At 44.4% G+C, this 20,559-nt stretch overlaps 1 protein-coding gene across 1 annotated transcript in view; it reads left to right on the forward strand.

Annotated features, from left to right (window-relative positions):
• The window catches only part of LOC137528140 (uncharacterized), a 22,947-nt gene extending 9,238 nt beyond the window's left edge, over positions 1-13,709 (forward strand). Inside the window, exons 2-4 of the mRNA XM_068249415.1 lie at positions 3,309-3,962; positions 6,883-6,965; positions 13,372-13,709. Coding sequence (XP_068105516.1) covers positions 3,309-3,962; positions 6,883-6,941 — 713 coding nt within the window. The 3' untranslated portion in view covers positions 6,942-6,965; positions 13,372-13,709. The remainder of the gene's footprint in view (positions 1-3,308; positions 3,963-6,882; positions 6,966-13,371) is intronic.
• The last annotated feature ends 6,850 nt before the right edge of the window (positions 13,710-20,559 follow it).

Consider the following 20,559-nt stretch of genomic DNA (forward strand, 5'->3'; position numbering starts at 1 on the left):
CCCTGGTCCTGACAGTTTCCTGTCTGTGAACCTTGTTGCATTGTGGGAAAGTACCAAGCAAGGAATATCTCCCTTTCTGCATAGAAGTCTCAGTAAACAAACATTATGCAGAGATCATCTGGCAGAACTAAATATGTCACCACCAGTGATAAAGGTCAGAATGTAAATTGGAAGAAGAAAGATTTTACAATGGGAAAACAGTGACTAAATAATTTATAAAAGAATATTGTAAAAAAAAAAAAAAAAAAGCAATTTTATGTTAAAAGCACAGTCCCCAAAGTCCAGTCCTCAAAAAAAAAAATCAGTAGAAAATCTTCCAAGCGCTGGTTCACCAATCACTCACCAAAATGTAAAAAGAGACTTACCAGATACCTTAAGGAACGTTCACACTTGCATTTTGCCATGCAAACAGACCGGATCCTGATCGGATCCTGATCGGATCAGGACCTGATCCGGATCGGAACCGTACGGTTCCGATCCGGATCCGGTCCGTTTGCATCAGGCATGCATTAGGCTGCCATCCGGATCCGTGGGCAAAAAATAGCGAAATTTTAAGAAAAAAATGTTGGGGTCAGCAGAAGGTGCACCTGGTGCACCTGTAGAATCAGGTTCCTCCGCTGTAGGCCTCACCTCCACCTCCGACATTTTGCCAAACAGCTCCAGCACGTCTGTCACTGCTGCTCCACTCCAGACATGCTTGGCCCATGTGTCCCCATCCGAAATGGCCGCTTGGATACGCATAGGAAGTGGAGTAGAATGTCAGGTTTTTGTAGGCAGTGTGTTCTGTGCCTTCCGTTTCCCATTGGTTTCTGTGTTCCTGATGGTGCTGTCAGGCTCAGGTCCGGCTCCGGTCCGGGTGCGTGGGCCGGAGATCCGGACCCAAAAAATAGCGCATGTTGGAAAAGAGTCCGGAGTCCGGATCCGATCCGGCTCCGATACGTACGGAACGGACGCGTGTGAACGTCCGCATAGACTTTACATTGCTATGCGGAACGTATGTTCCGTTTGTACAGTATGCGGTCCAGATCAGATCCGGAAAATCCGGATCAGATCCGGAAAATCCGGATAGCGAACACTAATGTGAACCGGGCCTTAGATCAGGTCGATCGAGTGATCATACTCTCTATTACCCCATCTTCCCAGTAAGGTCACATTACAGGTCACAATAAAGTAAAAGCCACTTCAAAGACCGTAGTATTAAAACGTAATCTTAACCACTTCCGGATTCTCGGAGCGTATATACACGCCCCTGAATCCTGAAGTGCCGTTCCATGTCAGTTCCCGGAGGGTGTCTCCGTGAACACCCTGCGAGCCGATCGGCGGCTCGCAGGGTAAATGTAAACACACGGGGAAGATCTTCCCCGGTGTTTACATGTATACGGCGCTGCTGCGCAGCAGCGCCGTAGAGGAGATCGGTGATCCCCGGCCTCTGATTGGCCAGGGATCACCGGCATCTGATAGGCTAAAGCCTATCCCATCAGGCGCAGGACGGAAATCCGTCCTGCGCCGCTCACAGGGGGAGGGAGAGGGAGGGAAGGGGAAGGAGGCCAGGAAGCGCTGCGGAGGGGGGCTTTGAAGAGCCCCCCCCCCGCAAGCGCAAGCAGCCGGCGGCGATCAGACCCCCCCAGCAGGACATCCCCCTAGTGGGGAAAAAAGGGGGGAAGTCTGATCGGCCTGGCTGCAACCTGATCTGTGCTGTGGGCTGGAGAGCCCACGCAGCACAGATCAGCACAAAATAGCGTGGTAGGGAAGTGGTTAATCTCTAAAAATGGTCCATAGCTTAAAAAATGTGTACCCACATCCAGGCCTGTGTTACAGGTACCCAATACACCTAAAGGCATCTATCAGACACTGCTGCTGCACTTGTCTTTGTCCACCCGGTCCTACCGGTTTTGCTAATGCACTTCCTCAGGGGCTATCAAAAAATAGATAATGCCCACTGTAAATGACAGCAGCATAGGAAGAAAGAAACAAAGAAGGAAATGTGGATCTTATACATATGAGTAAACATAGAGCTTAAAGTTTACATTATTTATTTTTTTACAATAATGATCCTTTAAAACAAACCCTGAGACAAAGGAAAAAGTTAAGTCTTACTTATTGGGGCTTCTTCTACCCCCTGTAGTCTGTTAGGTCCCTCGGACCTATCCCAGTTGACTCCGCTATTTATCTGTAGAGATGGCCCGAGCGGTTCTCAGCGGTACATGTTCGCGGCGAACAGAGAACACATAGCGAGTTTGACCCGCCCCCTATACCACATGTGTCTGCAGACACATGGCAGCCAATCAGGCTGCATTCCCTCCTGGACCCTGCTCCCCCCCCCCCCCCCTTAAGAAAGGCAGCAGTGTCGGCCATCTTCTCATTCTGTCTGCTGCATGCCGTAGTGAGAGAAGAAGGAGACATTGGAGAGATAGGGAAAGCATTAGTTAGGCTCTAGTTAGCTTGCTCCTTGCTGATATTTGTTGATGAAAGCACCCCAAAACAGTTCTTTAGAGAGCTAATGTTCTTCTGATGTGTTTTTTTTTTTTGTGCCACAGTGACTGACACTTCATATATTCAGCCCTGTCTGTCGCAGCTGGATTTTGCTGTACTGTGCCAGGCCCAGCACACTGTATTATACCAGTCACTGCATACCTTTCACTGCATCTGTGTGACTGCACACTGTATTATACCAGTCACTGCATACCTTTCACTACATCTGTGTGACTGCACACTGTATTATACCAGTCACTGCATACCTTTCACGGCATCTGTGTGACTGCACACTGCATTATACCAGTGACTGCATACCTTTCACGGCATCTGCGTGACTGCACACTGTATTATACCAGTCAGTGCATACCTTTTACTGCATCTGCGTGGCTGCACACTGTATACCAGTCACTGCAACACATGACAAAGGGAAGCTAATGCCCAAGGAAGCAGTACATGAAAGGGAGGGGCTGCAGTATACAGACATTACACACGGCAGAGGGGGTTACATGTTGAATGGAAGGGGTATTGCTGCACGTGGAAGAGGATCTTAAACAAACTTGGCCTAGTGGCTGAAAAAGTATAAATCCAGCCTTGGTGATGGTTACTATATTGCTGACAAGGTACCGATAAGACAGAAGCTGTCACTTTCAGGCCTAGAAATTAACTCTTTCAGGCAGCAAAATAAAGCAAGTAAAACAGCATGGTTGTTAATATGTTTTGTACTGTACATACACATGATTATCTCATCATGTCACATGTTGCCTCAGGTACACTTTAAGTCATTCACAACATAAAGAACTGAATGTATTTGTGGCTTTTTTGTATTTTCCCAGCTGTAAGGACTGAAAGCCACCAAGTAGCTGGAGAAAAAGAGGAATCAGACAACAAGGATGAAGAAGGTCATGAGGAAACCGAACCAAGTGAGCCAACTGAGGAGCATAAGACTATCACCCTGAACCTCACCATCTGCATACCAAACAAAGGAAACAAGAACGCACGTTTTATTAAATCAGTTCTGGTCACACCATCAACACACTCAGTGATTCTTTCGGCATCGGTTGACCGGACATGCACCGACCCCTCCTGCAAGGAAGAGCCGGAGCTGGTTGTGCTCGTCCACAATGGGAAGGAGCTGATCTGTACGGGCAACGTAACAAGTGAAGATGCATACATAACAATAGACACCGACGACAGTAAGATCGGGGTGTCCCACAACAAGACTGCGGGGCTTCAAAACATGGCATCGGCATACATAAATGTTATAACGAGTCACATTTTTTCCACCTCTTATTCCAACAATAAGACTGAGGTGACCGCTATTGTAGAAGTTCAGCAAACTTGGGATACGACCTCCGGCACTGACAGCACAACAACCAAAAAGCCTGCAAACGCAACAACAACCAAAAAGCCTGCAACCACTACAAAAGCCCCAAAACCCACTCCACAGGCCAGCAAGCAACACGGTACTAATAAAGCATCTAGGTTGGGTAAGTTGAAGTTATTATCAATGTGTATTTATATAGTGCTGACATCTTCTGTAGCACCTTACAGAGAACATAATCCTGTCACTGTCCTCAGAGGAGCTAATGGACTCCCTACCAGAGTCATTGTCCAATGTCCTACCATATTATTAGTATGTATTTATATAGCACTGACATCTTCTGTAGCACCTTACAGAGAACATAATCCTGTCACTATCCTCAGAGGAGCTAATGGACTCCCTACCAGAGTCATTGTCCAATGTCCTACCATATATTAGTATTTATATAGCATTGACATCTTCTGCAGCACTTTACAGAGTACATAGTCATGTCACTGACTGTCCTCAGAGGGGCTCACAATCTAATCCTACCATAGTTATCGTCTAATGTCCTCAGAGGAGCTCCAGCCGCTGCATGCAAGCCAGCATAATTTTGTAATTATGGGGCGCAGCATGGTGTTGGATAGGGTCAAAGTGTCATACTATGTCCAACACTTTCAACCATATAAAGTGAAGCCATGCTGGGCAAGAACAACATCACCTCTAGTGACAGCCCATATACACTCACATAATATTTTTCCAATGTTGGACTACGCCCCACTTTGGACCTGTGCTGGAAAAGGCCAATATCAGGTATAGTCCGACATAAGACTGGAAAGGGTTGATCTTCAACACTGTATTCCATAAGTCTCCTCTTGAAGCACCCAAAATAATTTACGCTGTAAAACACCTCAGTGGAAAAAAAGTTAATTTTTTTTTTTTTTTATGTAAGGAGTTTTATAATACTCCTTTGGTCATTTGACATCTGTTAGAAGAGCTGGTCTGGTGAGGAGTTTATGCAGAAGGACCTTTAATCCATGTGGGTTGCTCAGTATTGTTTAGGGTTGTTAAAAAAAATATGAAAGGTCAAACAGCTTGGTGCTACAGGTTGGGAAAAGTCCCATAGTAATCTCAATGGTACATATGCAACTTTTTCTAGTACGGTAGGTGATATTCTCGCACCTTATCAATAAAAAGTCATTTAAGCAGGGCCGGTCCTAGACTTTTTGCCGCCTGAGGCAAATTATTGAAAGAAAGACGCACCCCTCCCCCCTAGTATAATACCCCCCCCCCCCCCCATAGGTAGCCTGGAGGGGGTAGCGAGCAGGAAGGGAGTATTGGGCACAGTGGCAGCCCTCCCTCACCTGAGTCCCCCGATCTGGCTTTGAGTCCCCAGGGAGAAAAGCGCTATATAAATATTATTGTTATTGTTGTTATTGTTATCTGCGCTCCCCCTCCGGCTATTAATGTATCATTGTATATTGTCAGGCAGTGGGTGGGGAGGAAGGACTCACCTCTTCTGCGTTCCAGCGTGCGCTTCACTCTCGTCACTTCCTGCAATGCCGTCCACTTACAGTACAGTGGGCGGCGTTGCAGGAAGTGACGAGAGTGGAAATCACGCTGGAACGCGGAAGAGGTGAGTCCTACCTCCCCGCCCGCTCCCTGACAATATACGTTGATGCATTAATAGAACCCGCCTCACCTCGTCTAATGGGAGGACTAGCCCTGCATTTAAGTCACCAATACTTTTCCACCTACTTTTTCAATTGCATAGTGCTATAAGTTATTTGAAACAAAAGATTAAAAATTAACTCTTAAGAGAAAACTTAGGGGAAAAGGTGAATTGAATAAGGGCCCTTGACAATAATATGCATTTTAAACTACCAGCAAGCAAAAAAATACTTGTGTGTTAATATACTTTTTATGCTGCTGTTTATTTCACATTAGATACTACCATCTATGTGTATTCTACAAAAGAGCTCATAAGCTAGTTTCACTACCCAATTTTGGGCTAATTTTTAGGAGGGCATCAAACTAACTTAACATTATGTATTCGGGTTGTGGGAGGAAACAGCAGAAGTTCCTATCGGCACTGAATTACAATCACTGGAACTCTTGTATAAGACTTTCTGTATGAGAACGGCCCAAAACATTATCAAGGACAACACACTGGAAATGCCTTGTTTGAGCTCCTTCCATCAGGTAGACATTTTAGATCAATCCGCACACACACTAACAGACTGAAAAACAGCTTTTTCCTATCTGCCATAAACTTGATAAACTTTGAATACACTTTGAAATAATTAACACTGTGTACAAATTGTTTAAATATTTGAAATACCTGGCATACTTGTATAATCCCTCTATTTCTACATTTGTTACTATCACCATGTTCCTCATATGTACCGTGGGGTTGTCATGAAAAGTAATTTCATTGTGTTACAATGACAACAAAGTGCTTGAATCTTAAAGAGAGCCCGAGGTGGGCTCATAAAATAAATTTAAAAAATGCTACCTGATCCAGGGGGCTGAGCGGATAAGGTAGCCGCCAAAACTGCTGCTCTCCGCCGCTCCTGTGTGCCGCACTGGCTCACTTTTTTATTTTCGTGACCTCTGGGTCATGATGCTAGAAGGAGAAAGATCTCTCCCTCCCAGCGTGCAAGGAAGTGGGGGAGCGGCAGGGGGAGCGGCCAGGGAGAGAGAGCTGCTCAATGGCAGCTCTGGAAACCCTACAGGAACGCCCCTAGCGGGCATTTTGAACAGGGAATACCTCTCCTGTATTTACCTGTCGAGATAACGACAAATATTGTTGCTAATTTTTGGCGACTATAGCGCGGCAGTGGGGGGGGGGCAGAGAGCGGTGGGGTGGGGACACAGAGGCATGTCATAAGGCAGAGAACATACCTCTGTGTCCCATCTGCCCCCCAAGGAACCACTTTGGGTTCTCTTTAAGGGGAAAGAGCTTGCATTGTAACCCCTCTATGTACAGCTCTCAAGGATAACCATTCAGGTGAGGGTTTTTTTTTGGGGGGGGGGGGGGGACATTTGAACTTTTTAGAAGAAAGGAGGATTCTACTAATTATTTTTCCATCTAATTATCTTTTTAGGTCATGGAGCTTTGTGGGGGATCGTTCTCTTGGTTCTCTTCCAAGTATTTCTCAACTGATTCTCTACTGTCTCTGCTAGTTTTGTAAGTGTTACAAGGTTACCTTTTTAGGACGACTATTTTATTCCCATGATATCTTGTTTACTGAGAAATGGATGACAAATAAGGAAATTAAGTCTCCAAAAATGATGAGGGTTGCTCAACAAATAGCGTGGAAACTCAGTCACAAAGAAGGCTTCTTCTTCCTAGACCTCTTTTCTTCTGTTTAGATACCTCAAAAAAACAAGCATAACCTGAACAGAGATCGGAGCAAATTGCTTTTATTAAATATTGCATGCACACTACAGCAGTACAGAAAACGCTGTGCCTCACTCCCCGCCACCAGCACTCTATAACATTGGTGTCCGCTCACCAGATGATTATGCTGGCCAAACACAGACCAGCTACTGCGTTTGTCAGGTCACGTGGGCCCAGGCACCCTGCCTGAACTTCTCCCCACTCCGATTCTAGATTATCCACTTCCAGACCACGGTAATTGGAAACTACGCCCTGTTTGGGACCTGTTCCCCCTGCCAGGGCATAGATTTCAATTAACAAAACTGCCCACTTCCGCCGGTACCACCGATCACGCCGCTCTCACGCCACTGCAGCTCACTCGCTCTGCTGTTGTCATAGCGGTGGCACGGCGAGTGGGCTTTAGTGACAGGAGAGCGACAGATGGCGAGAACAACGGGTCTATGCGGTGTGACGTCAGTGAGCACCATTTTTGTACCAGCAGATCTCTGGTCCTTAAAGTGGATCCGAGATGAACTTTTACTCATTGCATAATTGTGTTCCTTTCCTATTGTTTATAGAGCATTCCTCAACCCAAATACTTTTTTGTTCTTGTTTTAATACTCTAATTCCCTATAAACTAAACAAGCCACACCCACAGGTTTTCAGAGAGCCAAGGCACTTTCAGACAGTAGCAAGGACTCATTAGAGCTCAGTCTGGGCAGGAGGAGGGGGAGGTATTACTAGCCAGAGATTTCAGAGGCAGAGGGGAGGAGGGAGGAGGAGGAGGGATTAGATTTTTTTGCTCAAGATGCAGATAAGCCTGCCTCTGTGTAATGTATACAAACAACATGGCTGCTGTCATTGTATCACAGGAAGAAATAATCATATTCTATTAAAGCTGTTTGCAGCTAGATTTGCTGTGTAAACTATCTAAACTTTAGATAAGATACATAGACAAGTTACTTGTTATAGTTAGTTTTTCATCTCGGATCCGCTTTACAGGGGCCAGAGACTGCTGGTACTGAAGTGGTTAAAGAATCTTTATAAAAATGTTTTAGCAGTACTAGAGTGTGCATGCAAGCAATATTTATTAGCAGTATTGCACTATAATCTATCTCTTCCTGCATTTTTGAGGTAACTTGTTTCACCAAAAATAGGACTTGTCTTGTATTAAATTGTGCTCCAGAAGATGTGTTAGGGTTTATGTTTAGGGGATGTGTTCTTGAACATATTGGGCTATATTCACAAAACTTCTCATAAATGACTTATTTATCACCGAATTCATAAAATAAAATAACCTTTCAGCACATTGACAAGCAAAATAATCACTCAAAATAAGTTGTTCCTGATTAACTTCATTTCAATATTTTTCGGAGCTTAAAGTGAACCTCCGGACTAAAAATCTACTCAGCAGAACTGAAAGGGCTTGGTGTTTCTTTAACAGTTTCACAGCATCAGAACTTTGTTTTTCTTACCAAAGCATCATGTTTAGCTGCATTTTAGCTAAGCTCCACCCATCAAAGAAAACTGCCCGGGCTTTTTTACCCTGATGCTGTGCAAAGCATGATGGGATTTCCTATGTTGTTATTCACGTTGCCTAGCAACTGGGAGGGGTGATCAGCACACAGGGCAGTTGTAACTGTGTCTCATGCTCCCTGTCACCTCCTTTCAACCAGAAAGAGTGCTGCCCTCATGAAATCAAACATTTGCCTGTTCTTTTAAAACAGGGTGGGTAAGAGATTATATTACCTATCTATTTTAATTAACATAACTAATGTAACCTAATGACAGTATGTTTGTTCCTCTTTAAAAAAGTAACATAGATAAGGTGAAAACAGGTGAAAAAGCTTTGTGAATCATGCCCATTGTGATTTAAATTGAGATCTATGATACAGAGGCTCCTATTAGAATAACATATTAAAAAATTGTTTAGAAAAGATGCAGTGGTGGACAAAAAGCAGTTAACAGCAGATAACTTCACTGGCGGCGTTTTGCGGGTGTACCAGCTTTCTCAGGCAATTGTGTGAAGTATCTGCTTGTCCAAACTAAGAAAGCCTGGTACTGTAAATGGAGTTCACACTTTCCTCACCTTACAGGTCTATGGCTCTAGATCCGTGTGTCAGTGCCAGATTCCTGCAGGAACACCACTCCTGCAACACCAATGCAATATAACAGAACGGAGTTGGCACACAAATAGCTTCAGCAAGTAGACTGTACTGTCAGTATACAGAGGCACACAACATGTTTCGGGCGTAGAACACCCGATGAAGGGCTAGGGCCGAAACGTGTGCTTCTGTATGCTGACAATACAGTGTACTTGCTAAGGGCATTTGTGTGCCGTCTCCGTTGTTATATGAAAGCCTGGTGCCTTCTTGGAGGTAAGTCCACCATTAACCCCTTTTTAAACTAGTTTTAATCTTTTTATTCTAATTGGTGCCCCTGTATCATCGATCTCAATTTCTATTGTTGGCCACCCTTGGTGGAAGGGTGTATCCCCAATATCCTTCTACTACCCTGAGTGCAGACAAGCCTATGATCCCCATCTGCCTACACAGTGGTTGCCTTTGAGGTGACCCATACTTGTGTGTGTTATTTGAGACATTTATTCTCATTTCTCTTACTACAACATACTGCACCTTTTGGGCTCTCGGTCCCTCCCTTATTTGTTTTTTAATATTGTGATCTACTGTAGAAGTACTCACGGACAGCTACTAATCTAAAAGCTATATATACAGTATATAGAAAATAATGCATTATAATTTTTAGAGGTCACAGTAGAGTTTTAGAATATCAATTATTGTATGCCTGCAAGTCATGGGACTGCAAGGTGACCTCTATGTTGTATTTTATAACAAGCAGTGGTATCATGTTCCGTTTCTAATCAGAGTATGAAACAAGGAAATGTACCGGTATATGTTTCAGAAAAATCTTTAATTAGTAAATGTGGGCGGGGCACTGGGGCTGGGGGAGCATAATTATTGTATACTAGCTATATACTGGGCACTATACGAGCTATATACTGGGCACTATGCTAGCTATATACTGGGCACTATACTCGCTATATACTGGGCACTATGCTAGGTATATACTGGGCACTATGCTAGCTATATACTGGGCACTATGCTAGCTATATACTGGGCGCTATACTAGCGATATACTGGGCACTATACTAGCTATATACTAGGCACTATGCTAGCTATATACTGGACACTATGCTAGCTATATACTGGGCGCTATACTAGCTATATACTGGGCACTATGCTAGCTATATACTGGGCACTGTACTAGCTCTATACTGGGCACTATGCTAGCTATATACTGGGCACTATACTAGCTATATACTGGGCACTATGCTAGGTATATACTGGGCACTATACTCGCTATATACTGGGCACTATACTCGCTATATACTGGGCACTATGCTAGCTATATACTGGGCACTATGCTAGCTATATACTGGGCACTATACTAGCTATATACTGGGCACTATACTAGCTATATACTGGGCATTATGCTAGCTCTATACTGGGCACTATACTAGCTCTATACTGAGCACTATACTAGCTCTATACTGGGCGCTATACTAGCTATACACTGGGCACTATGCTAGCTATATACTGGGCACTATACTAGCTATATACTGGGCACTATACTAGCTATATACTGGGCACTATACTAGCTCTATACTGGGCACTATGCTAGCTCTATACTGGGCACTATACTAGCTCTATACTGAGCACTATACTAGCTCTATACTGGGCACTGTACTAGCTATATACTGGGCACTATACTAGCTATATCCTGGGCACTATACTAGTTATATACTGGGCACTATGCTAGGTATATACTGGGCACTATACTCGCTATATACTGGGCACTATACTCGCTATATACTGGGCACTATACTCGCTATATACTGGGCACTATGCTAGCTATATACTGGGCACTATACTAGCTATATACTGGGCACTATACTAGCTATATACTGGGCACTATGCTAGCTCTATACTGGGCACTATACTAGCTCTATACTGAGCACTATACTAGCTCTATACTGGGCGCTATACTAGCTATACACTGGGCACTATGCTAGCTATATACTGGGCACTATACTAGCTATATACTGGGCACTATACTAGCTATATACTGGGCACTATACTAGCTATATACTGGGCACTATGCTAGCTCTATACTGGGCACTATACTAGCTCTATACTGAGCACTATACTAGCTCTATACTGGGCACTGTACTAGCTATATACTGGGCACTATACTAGCTATATCCTGGGCACTATACTAGCTATATACTGAGCACTATGCTAGCTCTATACTGGGCACTATACTAGCTCTATACTGGGCACTATACTAGCTCTATACTGGGCACTGTACTAGCTATATACTGGGCACTATACTAGCTATATACTGGGCACTATACTAGCTATACTGGAGCACTGTACTAGCTATACTGGGGCACTATACTAGCTATATACTGGAGCACTATACTAGCTATACTGGAGCACTATACTAGCTATACTGGAGCTCTATACTAGCTATACTGGAGCACTATACTAGCTATACTAGAGCACTATACTAGCTATACTGGGGTAACTAAACTCCCTATACTGGGGCAACTATGCTAGCTATGCCTCCGCACCCCCCCCCCCCCCCCCGTAACCGGCTGCGCACAGCACTGTCCACTAGGTCGTGCGCACCGACCCAAATCCCCCCCCCCGCCCCCGTGGTCCCTGGGACGGAAAAGGTTGTTTTAAGCAATTTGCCTGATGTCTCCTTTAAATCTGTGATACTTCACAGATATAAGTATCACGAGAAGCAAAAATCATTGCAAGACAAAAAGTTACTACAACAATGTGAATTTTGTGAAACATGAACCTTAGAATTTCCAGGTTGTTAGATGTTTAACAACATAGTGACTTTAAATGGAACCTGAACTGAGAAAAAATATTTAAAATAAACACATGATGTAGCTGAAAATGAATATTACATACTTACCTCACCGTCAGTTCCTTTCAGAAGCTCCCCATTTTCTTCTTACAGTGAGCCCTTCCAGTTCTGACAATATTTTATCAGAACAGAAATATACCAGTTGCTGTCAGTTATATATCGGATGCTGTCAGTTACAACTGAATGTGCAAGGTAATGTCCATGTTTACCTATGGCTTAAGTGGGTGATATTACAGTTTAACACTGTGCTGACTAGGAAGCTGTTATGCTGCATTATACTGCTGATACTGCTAATACTGCATTAAAGGCGGACAAGCCCATAACCGTGGCGATACGTTATATGGCCTACACTTATGGCTCTAGGCCCCACATGTGACACTCGCCCCAGGCCCCACATAATCTAAGGCCGCCTCTGATCCATGCCTCATTCATTTTGATAAAGGTGAGGTACTGAACACTTTTTTGACCTGACCTCTGGTGGTATAATACAAAGTGCAGTCACACAGCGGCAGTGAAAGGTATGCACTGAATGTGCTAGGCCTGGCACAGTACAGCAATTAGCTGCGACTGACAGGGCTGTATATGGAGTGTCAGTGGCACACACACACACAAAAAACACATGAGAAGAACATTAGCTCTCAAAAGAGCAGTTTTGGGGTTCAGTTTTGGGGTGCTTTTCATCAACAAATATAAGCAAGGAGCAACCTAACGGACCTCCTAACTATCGCTTTCCCTATCTCTCCAATGTCTCTCCCTTCTCTCACTAATACAGTAGCACACAGAGTGAGAACATTGCCGACGCTGCTGCCTTTTATAAGGGGGAGTGGGGCTCCAGGAGGGAGTGCAGCCTGATTGGCTGCCATGTGTCTGCTGACTGTGTAGAGGGTCAAAGTTTAGCCCAATGATGTAGTATAGGGGGCGGGTCAAAATCGCTAAGTGTTCGTGGTGCACCGCAAACTCGAATCAGTTCACGCGAACAAGTTCTCCGGCGAACCGTTCAGGCAATCTCTACGCGAAACATGAAAAAGGGAAATTATACTCAATGTACCCTTTTATGAAAGGAAGGGGCTGCTGTGCATGAATGATACACATGGAAGAGGGGGCTGCACATGGAATGGGAGGGGCACTAGTGTACAGGAAAGGGGAGCTACAACATGCTTGGCCTGGGGCAGAAAAAGTGTAAATCCAGCCTTGAATATACATGTATTAATTCCATGGTGCATATAAACTATGCCTCTGTTTCCATTTACAGATTGTACACAGAAACACTCATTTGTGATGACTTGTTATCTTATGAACCAGCCCAACAGGCATCATACTGGCCTTCAGCTGTCATCGTCAGACAGCAAAGGATTCTGGGAGATATATGAGGAAACCTTTGAAACAAGGATAATGAATCTTTATCTACTAGGAGATAATTGTATTTTATGGATGTCAGTCTGTCCCAGACTATCCTGAATAAAAATATGTGGTCTTTTGTGTCTATTTCCTATATCAGATCATCATGAAATGCAAATGTAGCATATTTTTGAATAGATAAAATGTGTATTTTTCATTGGGTTGCAAAGATATAAATGGTAAAGTAGTACATGAATAACATGCTGTTGAATTATTAAAGTGGTCTGAAACTCAGCATCTCCTCTTTATTCTGAAACATTATTTAATTACAGCATAAAATCTACTACCACACAAAAAAAATGGTAGCAGGACAGCATTCAAACAGTTAAAAACAACACTTTGTTCTTCAGTGGAAAGCTTCTGAAAGCTTCTTGGCCCCATCCGAAGAGGTGACAAAATTATCTTTTGTTTACATCCATGTGTTCATACAATTAGTATACAGCCATCAGAATACTGAAATGGAACTGCTTTGAGTTGAGAAGCAGAAAGAGCTGACAAATTAACACTAGATAGATTTTAACCACTTTACCCCCAGCCGTACGGATTTCTCCGTCCCTTTTATCACCCTGTTACCACCAAGGGACGGAGAAATCTGTACCCGACTCCGCTCCTGCTCACTCGTCCGCGCGCCCCCGCACTCGTGCACGCCACCGCCCGCTCGCCCGGAGATCAATGAGCGTGAAAAACCTTTCCCGTTCGTTGATCTAAGCCCCCCGCAATGATCAGCTGCTTCTACGAGAAGCAGCGCGATCATTGTGAAAAAAAAAGTTGCCCAGCCTCCCTGAACTTCCTTGCAGGTCGCATAAACAAAAACTCACTGTGGCCATCTTGTGGCCAAATAGTAAAACTACACCCTAAAGCATTTTTCACATACAAATACATTAGCTATACATTAAAAATTAACTCATTACCTCCCACACGCCCCAATTTTTTTTTTTGTAATAAAAACAAAATACAATAAAAAAAATACATAAATAGTTACCTTAGGGACTGAACTTTTTAAATATTTATGTCAAGAGGGTATAACACTGTTACTTTATAAACTATGGGCTTGTAATTAGGGATGGACGCAAAACTGAAAAAAAATGCACCTTTATTTCCAAATAAAATATTGGCGCCAAACATTGAGATAGGGACATAATTTAATCGTTTTATAACCGGGACAAATGGGCAAATACATTTCATGGGTTTTAACCCCCTTGCCAGTCCAATTCCCGCGGCAAGGGAGCAGCGCAGCACTTTTTTTTTTATTTTTATTTTTTAAATCATGTAGCGAGCCCAGGGCTCGCTACATGATAGCCGCTAAGCGATCAGAATAAGCAGGAAATTGAAACTGATTGGCCAGGCTGCGCAGGGGTCGGGGGGGGGCGGCTCGGCGTGGCGGGTAGCGGCAAATCGGCGGGTAGCGGCGGCGATCGCGTACCACACGCAGCTAGCAAAGTGCTAGCTGCGTGTAGGAAAAAAAAATTGAAAATCGGTCCAGCCGGGCCTGAGAAATCCTCCTACGTAGGTTACCCCGGGCTGAGCTCGGGATAACCGGCAAGGAGGTTAATTACAGTAGCATGCATTATTTAAAAACTATAAGGGCCCTTTTCCACTAGCGGCGTTTGCGATGCTGAATCGCAAAATCGCAAACCGCTAGTGATTTTGAAATCGTTACGGTTTGATTTTTAACATAGGAATCGCGGTAGGTAATTTCCACTACCGCAATTCGTTTTTTACTCAAACGCGATCGCCCCGCGGAGCGATCTTTGCCGCGATTTTGCTATGCAGTGCATTGCATAGCAAAATCGTGACCGCAATCGCCGGGAAGTTTCCTGCACTTGCGATTGCGATTCAGCAATCGCTAGCGTTTAGCGTGAACTCTAGCGATTGCTAGTGGAAAAGGGCGCACTCAAGAGGCCATCCTGCATTGTTATGGAGTCTTGCCTAGGCACTCCTTACTGAATAGGCACTGACCCTAACCAGGATTTGAACCCTGGTTGCCCATGTCAAAGGCAGAGCACTTAAGCAGTACTCTATCCAGCCACTGTTGTTTAACCACCAGGGAATATTTTGGGGGGTAAAGGGGCATGAGACCACTAGACTGCCACAAGGGAATACTTTTGGTGGGGAGGGGGGGAAGCACTAGAGGAACCCCACCAGGGAATACTATTAGGAAATGGTAGACCACTAGACTACCAGGGAAACCAATATGGGAGTGCGAGAGCTACTACTTGACCATTAGGGAATAATGTAGGGGTATTGAATCCACTAGACAACCTAGAAATATTGTGGGGGGGGGAACACTAGACTACCAGGGAATATTGTTGGGGGATGCCCCCCCCCCGAGCCACGGAAGCCGGCGTGTCTGAAGCGTAGCCCTGCCCCCTTGCAGCCGAGTGCTGAGGCGTTTCGGTGCACTCTGTATCTCAGATACAGAGAATGACTTGGGGCTCAGTAAAGGGGGAGGGGCTATGAGCCGGTAGCGCTGGCTTCCAGGGGAGATTTGAAAGCTAAAGAGCTGGCAAGACACTTAATAGAAGAGGACCCATGTCATTTATAACTGTAGCTTTATAGTCTCTTTAATTCACGCAAAGGCCCTGATGAGTCCTACGTGACGAAACATGTTGGGCGGAGCCTGGGTGCGCAACTGTGAGTGGCAGACAGCATGGGTGAACTGAGCAGCATCCTGACCTGTAGCAGTACTGGATAGAGGACACTAGCCCGTGAGAGGAAAGGGAAACCAAGAGCCAGCTGGTGCACAAATAAACGGGGGAGAGACCGTGGTCAAACTCTATGCTGTGATTTAAAGAAGAAAATTTGTGAGTGCGACGACTTTTATCTATATACTAGCTGATTGCCCGGCGTTGCCCGGGTATGTATTTGGCTGGTGTTGGCTCCGCCTACTTTTTCTAACCCTAACACATAATTACTCACTGACCAAGTTTGTGAGCTTTGCGGTCTTTGGTATCAATGATCTGCTTTGAAATGAAACAAATCTGATTGGCTGTGTGTGGCTCCACCCCTTTTCTGAATTTGAACCCCAGTCACACAATAACCAACTGTACCAGGTTTGAGGCCTGTGCCATTAACAGTTCAAGAATGGTAGCAATTAAATATTCCCCTTGAAAAGCAACAGATGAAGTTTGATTCACTTTTGTAGGCTCCACCCACTTTTCTGAATATTAATCCCAGTAACCAACTGTGCAAAGTTTAAAAACCCTGGCATTAACAGTGTAAGAATGGCTGCAGTTTACATTTTCCCAGTGAAATGTGTATTTGTCTCCACCCACTGATGATCCGGCGTTGCCCGGGAATGTATTTGACTGGTGTTGGCTCCGGCCACTTTCTAACCCTAACGCACAAACACTCAATGACCAAGTTTGTGAGCTTTGGGGTCCTTGTCATCAATAATTTGCATATTCCCATAGAAATGAAACAAATCAGATAGGCTGTTTGTGGCTCCGCCCCTCTCCAGCATTCAAACCCCAGTCACCCAATGACCAACTGTAGCAGGTTTGAGGCATCTGCTATTAACAGTGTAAAAATGGCAGCAATTTAAATATTCCACTTGAAAATCAACAGGTGAATTTTGATTGGCTATTATAGGCTCCACCCACTTCCCTGAATATTAATCTCAGTCACCCAGTGACCATCTGGGCAAAGTTTGAGAACCCTGCCATTAACAGTGTAAGAATGGCTGCAGTTTATATTTTCCCAGTGAAATTTGGTTTTGGTTCCGCCCACTATTTGTAACCTAGACACACAGTCACTCAATGATCAATTTTGTGAGCTTTGGGGTCCTTGGCATTGATAATTTGTACTTTCCCATGAAATGAAACAAATCTGATTCACTGTTTGTGGCTCTGTCCCCTTTTCTGAATTTGAACCTCAGTGACCCAATGACCAACTGTACCAGGTTTTAGGCTTGTGCCATTAAAGGACTTCCGAGGCCAAAAAGATGAAAATTACACAATACCTTTTATATATCTGAATCCACGGAGGACATCCAGCGCGTCCTCCGCACCGTACCGCCGTCATTGCTGCCTTTCTCTTTCCCCCCTGGCTCGGCCCGACCCCACTGAACGGGTCTCATAGGCTTCAACTACTAAGATGGCCGCCGCCTTGAGCCGCGGCTGTGCAGTACGCTTTGCCCTTAGTGCGACTGCGCAGCCTTCAGCCCGCCTCCCGCAGCGTACGGATTCCGTAATGCTGCCCAAGCGTATGTCCGTATGCTGCGGGAGGCGGGCTGAAGGCTGCGCAGTCGCACTAAGGGCAAAGCGTACTGCGCAGCCGCGGCTCAAGGCGGCGGCCATCTTAGTAGTGGAAGCCTATGCGACCCGTTCAGTGGGGTCGGGCCGAGCCAGGGGGGAAAGAAAAAGGCAGCAATGACGGCGGTACGGTGCGGAGGACGCGCTGGACGTCCTCCGTGGATTCAGATATATAAAAGGTATTGTGTAATTTTCATCTTTTTGGCCTCGGAAGTCCTTTAACAGTGCAAGAATTGCAGCAATTTTAATATTCTCCTTGAAAAGTGACATGTGATTTTTGATTGGCATTTTTAGGCTCCACCCACTTTTCTGAATATTAATCCCAGTCACCCAGTAACCAGCTATGCTAAGTTTGAGAACCCTGCCATTAACAGTGAAGAAGGGCTGCAGTTTACAATTTCCCAGAAAAATCTGTTTTTAACTCCACCCACTTTTTATAACCTTGACACAGTCACTACTCAATGACCAAGTTTGTGAGCTTTTGGGTTCCTGGCATCAAAATTGTGCTAATGGAAGCAGTTTATCCAGCAAAGAAATTTGGTTCTTTTTGGCTCCGCCCCTTTACTGAATTTGAACCCCAAACACTTAACAACCGACTGTAGCAGGTTTGAGGCCTCTGCTATTAACAGTGTGAGAATGGCTGCAGTTTCAATATTCCCCTTGAAAATCAATAGGTGAATTTTGATTGGCTCTTGTAGGCTCCACCTACTTTTCCGAATATTAATCCTAGTCACCCAGTGACCAACTGTGTGAAGTTTGAGGACCCGGCCATTAACAGTGTAAGAAAAGCTGCAGTTTACATTTCCCCATGTAAAAAGTTAGTTGGTTTTGGCTCCGCCCACTATTTCTAATCTTGACATACAGTCACTTAATGACCAAGTTTATGAGCTTTGGGGTCCTTGGCATCAATAAGTTGCATTTTACCTTTGAAATTAAACAAATCTGATTGGCTGTTTTTGGCCCGCTCCCTTCAGAATTTAAATCCCAGTCTCCCAGTGACTGACTGTAGCAAATGTTAGGCCTCTGCTATTAAGAGTGTATGAATGGCAGCAATGTAAATATTCCCCTTGAAAATCAAAAGGTGAATTTTGATTGGCTGCTGTAGGCTCCACCCACTTTTCTGAACATTAGTCCCAGCCACCCAGTGGCCAACTGTGTCACGTTTGAGAACCCTGCCAATAACAGAATGGCTGAAATCAATCTAACAAATCTGATTGGCTGTTTGTGGCTCCACCCCTTTAGTGCATTTGGACCCCAGTCACCCAATGACTGACTGTATCAGGTTTGAGGCCTCTGCCACTAACAGTGTAAGAATGGTAGCAATGTGAATATTCCCCTTGAAAATCAATACGTACATTTTGATTGGCTGTTGTAGGCTCCACCCACATTTCTGAATGTTCATCCCAGTCACCCAGTGGCCAATTGTGTAAAGTATGAGAACCCTGCAATGTAAAAAATGAAGTTGTTGGCACCGCCCACTTTTTCTAACCTTGACATACAGTCACTCAATTATCAAGTTTATCAGCTTTGGGTTCCTTGGTATCAATACTTTGTATATTCCCATTGAAAAATAAACAAATCTGGCTGTTTGTGGCTCTGCCCCCTTAGTGAATTTGGGCCCCAGTCACCCAGTGACCAACTGTACCAGGTTTGAGGCATCTGCTTTTACCAGTATAAGAGAATGGTAGCAGATGAAATATTCCCTTTGAAAATCAAATGGGGAATTTTTATTGGCTGTTGTAGGCTCCACCCACCTTCCAAAATCTTAATCTGTCACCCAATGACCAACTGTGCAAAGTTTGAGAACCCTGCCATTAACGGTGTAAGAATGGCTGCAGTTTATATTTTCCCAGTAAAAGTTGTTTTGGCTCCGCCCACTTTTTGTAACCTCAACATTTTTTCCATTGACTTGAATGGGTGGAATCTGATTTGCTGTTTGTAGCTCCGCCCAGGTGTGCAGGGGGGCCGCGAGACCCCCAGAACATATCATCCCAGGTAGTAAGGGATCTGTGTACCAAGTTTCGTTCAAATCAGTCAAGCCGTTTTCGCGTGATCGCGGCACATACACACACACACACATACATACATACATCCGATTTTATATATATAGATATAAAATTGTGCGTGTGTGTGTGTGTGTGTGTGTGTGTGTGTGTGTGCGTGCGTGCGTGCGTGCGTGCGTACCAACAAAACTTGGTATACAGATCCCTTACTACCTGGGATGATGTGGAAAAGTGGGCGGAGCATAAAACAGCCAATCAAATTTCAGCTATTCATTTTAAATGGGAAAATGTAAACTGCAGCCATTCTTACACTGTCAATTGCAGGGTTTTCAAACTTGCCACACTTGGTCACTGGGTGAATGAGATTAAGATTCTGAAAAGTGGGTGGAGCCTACAACAGCCAATCAAAATCCACCTATTGATTTTCAAGGGGAATATTTAAACTGCTGCCATTCTTACACTGTTAATGGTAGAGGCTTCAAACTTGCTACAGTCGGTCATTGGGTGACTGAGGTCCAAATTCACTAAAGGGGCGGGGCCACAAACAGTCAATCAGATTTCCTTGGTGGATAAACTGCTTCCATTCACACATTTATTTTTGATGCCAGGACCCTGAAAGGTCACAAACTTGGTCATTGAGGGACTGTGTGTCAAGGTTACAAAAAGTTGGCGGAGCCAAAACAACTTTCACTAGGAAAATATAAACTGCAGCCATTCTTTCATTGTTAATGGTATGGTTCTCAAACTTTGCACAGTTGATCACTGGGTGACTGGGATTAATATACA

This window comes from Hyperolius riggenbachi, chromosome 8 (genome assembly GCF_040937935.1).
Source record: "Hyperolius riggenbachi isolate aHypRig1 chromosome 8, aHypRig1.pri, whole genome shotgun sequence".
Lineage (NCBI taxonomy): Eukaryota > Metazoa > Chordata > Amphibia > Anura > Hyperoliidae > Hyperolius > Hyperolius riggenbachi.